This window comes from Vespa mandarinia, chromosome 1 (assembly GCF_050613455.1).
Source record: "Vespa mandarinia isolate Hongniang chromosome 1, ASM5061345v1, whole genome shotgun sequence".
NCBI classification, from domain to species: Eukaryota; Metazoa; Arthropoda; class Insecta; order Hymenoptera; family Vespidae; genus Vespa; species Vespa mandarinia.
In genome coordinates, this window is record NC_140810.1 from 18,577,501 (window position 1) to 18,582,500 (window position 5,000).

General features: G+C 28.2%; 1 protein-coding gene across 3 annotated transcripts in view; it reads right to left on the minus strand.

Annotated features, from left to right (window-relative positions):
* The window catches only part of BtbVII (BTB-protein-VII), a 10,820-nt gene that overhangs the window by 4,934 nt on the left and 886 nt on the right, over nt 1-5,000 (minus strand). For 2 of the 3 annotated variants that reach the window (XM_035871293.2, XM_035871292.2), the window contains exons 2-4: nt 4,667-5,000; nt 4,237-4,590; nt 3,989-4,118 (exon numbers count right to left, since the gene is read on the minus strand). The exon at nt 4,667-5,000 is cut by the window's right edge and continues 20 nt beyond it. In XM_035871293.2, the coding sequence (XP_035727186.1) occupies nt 3,989-4,118; nt 4,237-4,590; nt 4,667-4,978 (796 nt within the window). In that variant the 5' untranslated portion in view covers nt 4,979-5,000. Of the gene's footprint in view, nt 1,720-3,988; nt 4,119-4,236; nt 4,591-4,666 lie in introns of all 3 variants that reach the window. The other variant, XM_085658391.1, reaches the window with a different exon arrangement.

Here is a 5,000-nt window from a genome sequence, read left to right on the forward strand (position 1 = left end):
GTGTAACAGAATAATTCAATTATCGATAATAGTGCTTTCATACTTGTCCCTCTTTTTTTTCTATTTCTTTTTCTTTTTTTTTTTTATTTTTCTCTTCTTCTTCATCATCATCATCATCATCATCTCCTTCTTCTTCTTCTTCTTCTTCATCTTCTTCTTTCTCTTCTTCTTTTAGCTACATTAACACTGGTATTACACCAACTCTAGCTTACATTTCAGGACCTTTATAAAGACGTAAGTAATATATCTTTCCTAACGTTAACAGAAATTTTAAAGAGTTTACAAAAAAAAAAAAAACACTCGAAAAAAAAAAACAAAATCGTTACTCTCCCCTATATATATATATATATATATATATATATATATGTATATTTAAAAATTACGAATAATTTCAAGAAGAATATTCATCCGCATTTTCCTCCTTTTTCTTTTTCTGTTTTTTTTTTTTTTTTTCTTTTTTTTCCTTTCTTTTCTTTTCTTTTATATATATCACATTACTATCGAAACAGTAGTAATTTTAATGAATTGATTAAAAGTAATAAATTATTCAATTTACAAATTTTTCCAATTTCTCATGAGAGAAATGTTATCAGCCAATTATTATGATTTCATTAGAGGCCTGACAATATAAAAATCTTCTGTGTATACAAAGTACTGGATTAATGCATCCATAGGCAAAAATCCAATTATTTCGAGTATACGAATGAGTATACGAATTATGTGACAAATCGTGTTGCCCATAAATTTTGGGTCTTATCGTTTTTCTTTTCTTCGTTTTTTTCTTTTTTTCCCTTTTATCCTTTTTTTTTTTTTTTTTTTTCCCCATTATAGCATTATTATGGAGCTCTTTATAAATCGATAAATAAATTCCGTTACTTAAAAATTCAACTTTACAACGTCACGCGAATTTAATACTTCTCAAAAAGCTCCTCTATACATACAAATAATTTTCCGATCGTGATTCAGCTCACATGGCATTATAATTAACTCCGTGTAAATTAATTGGCATAGTGGTACTCGGAAGTGCATAGTCCGTATGCCTACTATCGATATAACCGCTTAACATGGTATGAGGACTATGAGTGGTTAACATAGTATGAGTGCTGTGGGTATTGTGTGTACTGTGTGGAGTCGAAGGCGGCCCCATGGGCGTTGGACTTTGCGAATTTACAGGTTGGGCCGATTGTGCCGCAGGCGGTGGTGAAGAATTAACTTCCTGTTTCACTCTTGACTTTAAGCTAGGTCGATTATTAGGATAACCACGTTTCTTGTACTCGAGCCAAAGCGTTCGATTATTTACACCGAACATTCTGGCAGCTTTACAAAAGCCTATACCACCGTATCGCACTGCATCGAGAGCTCTAATAAAGTTCTCATCAGCTTGTGGATTTGTTGATCTTTTCCTTTTAATCGCCGTTTGGGGACTGGCGCAGGGACTTTGGCAGTTACTCGGACACTGTGTTGAGGATGGCGGTGGAGCACTTGATGCTGATGTATGCTGTAACGTTGATGTCCCCCCATGCGACGAGGAATTTGGATAACTCGTCAGGGCACAACTGGAACCAGTGGTGCTGGTACCAGAGTACTGATCGCTGATCGTCGAAGAAGTTGTTATTTCAGGCGTTGTAAACGCTGATGACGCTTGGATCGACAGATTCGTTTGACACGAGGACAGAGCGAAACGTGGATATGTGTGCTCCATAATAGTCCATTGTAATCCTGTAGAACAGACCGATGTATCTTTGGTCAGAGCACAGGAAAATATTATCCCGAGAAAAAAATGTTTCGTTTGAAAATAATAATAAATTAAATATATGCATATAAGATAAAAATTATATATATATGTATATATATATATATATATATATATATATATATATATATTTATATATATGCATACATATACATATATATGTACGTATATGTATATATATATACATATACATATGTATGTACGTATATGTATATATATATACATATACATATATATGTACGTATATGTATATATATATACATATACATATATATGTACGTATATGTATATGTATATGTATATATATACATATGTATATATATTCTAATAAGTCTACGATATATAATTCAAACGAGCTAATCTAAAGTTATATCATTTAGATCTTTCACTTGATATCTCATACGACAATTCCTTTGACATATATTCTAATATATTTTTTATAACGACATATATGACGGCTATATATGTAATATGTATTATAGTGAATGTTAGAGTTCTATTAAGATAATAATAAAAATATTGTTCAATTTGTAAAAGAAAAAAGAAAAAAAGAAAAAAGAAAAAAGAAAAAAAAAGAAAAAAAAAAGAAAAGAAAAGAAAAGAAAACGAAATCTTATATTTTATATAAATGATAATGTATAATAAAATCGGATTAATAATTTTGTCATATAAAATAAGTCATTTCCTCCCAATATAATTGAAAAAATGCTAAGCTGTAAGCAAGAGAAAGAATAATAAATATTTAAAAAATGTACATAGAAAATAATATGTATGTGAAAATATTATAAATGATATTATGGCATGGCACAGATACATTTTTAAGCACATCATCGTTTTTATATCATATAAAAGTGTATTACTATTTATTATAGGACAGAACAAGGCACACATACACATTCAACAATGTCAAAGGCCCAATTTACTGTCCTTTCACGAAATATACATTGTGTGCTATGTATCTGTGTACCATGGTGAGAAGAGTATTTTAATGACAGTGAGGCAATTTAATTTATTATCATTTCTATATCTTTGTTCCTTTACTTTCGCTCTATTATCATGTCAAACGCCTGTTGATTTTCTTTGTGCAATACATTTAAACGCATCTGTGCCAGCATATAATGTGTATCAATAGTACTTATTAACACATGCAGTTTTTATAATACCCATCACAACCAATATGCATCGCTAGATTAAAAGTTATCAAATTATTTACTTAATTTACAAGCAACATGCAACCTTTAAGTTAACTTACTTATCGATTTATTACATATAATTATTGTGATAAATTAATCATATAAAAAAATTAACAATATACGTAATACATATACATATCTGCGTATATGTATATGACTCTATATATGTACAAGTACGTTCATGTATTAAACTATATCTGAAAGTCTTACGTTTAATTACAGCTAACAAGATTTTACTATATTTGCCTATGGACTTTGGTTTGCATATAATAATAATAATAATAATAATAATAATAATAATAATAATAATAATAATAATAATAATAATAATAATAATAATAATAATCATAATAATAATAATCATAATAATAATAATAATAATAATAATAATAATAATAATAATAATAATAATAATAATAATAATAATAATAATAACAATAATGACAATAGTTATAATATGTATCAATAGTTTCATACGTTAACAAAATATTTAATGTGCAAAAGTATTTTTACAAAATTCTATTTATCATTTTTCCCATGCTTTTTCCCCTGATTTATTAGCATGCAAATATAGTTAGATTTAAAGAATTCTATATAAAGAATAGTATTCCCTGCCTACATACAGCAAAAAAAAAAAAAAAAAAGAATTATTTGTTAGTATTGTGTTTCGTGTTTTCTTGATCAAATAATTTTTCACGACCTAATCATCACACATCCTTTATATCTTCCTTCTATTATGTTATATAAAATAATGAATTTAAATAACCTTATTAATTTTTCTTTGCTAATCTCAAATGAGAAAATATACAAAATTTTAAATTCAATGAATAATTGAACTTAGATAATGATCATTGATTATATTATAATACATGCATCATATGTAAATGAATGAAGAAATAAAGAATATTCTCAATATAAATGAACTTTCCTTCTTGCACCTATTTCTATACTATCTAAATGAAATCTACATCTATTGTTAATACTAACCTGAAATACTTAATATATTTAAATAATATTGAATTTTAATATTAAAATAGCTTACCTTGATGTGCCGGTGGTTGAGAAGAAACAGAACTTTGTGCTACATTTCCACTCGATGGTTGATTCACATTTTGTATTGTAGTATCACTTTGTGCCGGCATTGTTGTAGAACTACTTTCCATATTACTCATCTATAATAAAGATCTATTAGAATCATGTATACTTTTTAAAATGTTAATTTGTTGTTTTTTTTTTTTTCTATTTTTTTTTCTTTTTTTTTTTTTTTTTATATTATACAAAAACGCTCACTATTGATATTTGATCTTCATCGATACTTCCTTGTGACTCTGTACTAGTGTTCACCGGTCTCCTTACATTTTCCCCACTTTCTTGTGATACAATCAATGGTTCAGGTTTTACAATGTTAGTAGCAACCAATGTAATCTCATTAATTTCTTCCGTTTTGTCTCCAGATCCAGATGTCGATCCTGTCGATGTTTTTCTCAATCTCTTTCGTCTGAAGGATGGAGAAAGAGGAGATGGACTGGGAGAACATGATTCCCCACGATCAGCAGCTCCTTGTTCGCTACTACTACTTGGCCATTTAGTTAATGAAGCTGTATGCATTTCTGCAAGACCTTTTATCTTCAAACTTTCTGCTGTCTGTTAAGAAACAAAAAAAAAATGATATCTTAATACATTAAGAAACATTAAATATTTTATAATTGTCAATACGTACTTTAATAATAGATGGTAATTGATCTTGAGAAATATTAACTTCTCCATAATACATAAAATCTACCATGATTTTGAGATCAGAGAATTTAACATCTTTTAGTATAACAATCGGATGTTGGCATGGATTAACTGTGAATAACGATTGGAAATATGTACTACATGCTGATAGTACAACTTTATGTGCTTGAAGATGTCTGCCTTCAGCAGCTAATGTAACATCCACTAATGTTTCATTATTTAATAAATTTGAGAACACAGAAATGAAATTTGGTTGATGATTATTCCACCGCAAACAGAATTGTTGCATGGACATCTTGATATAAACTTGTAGCACC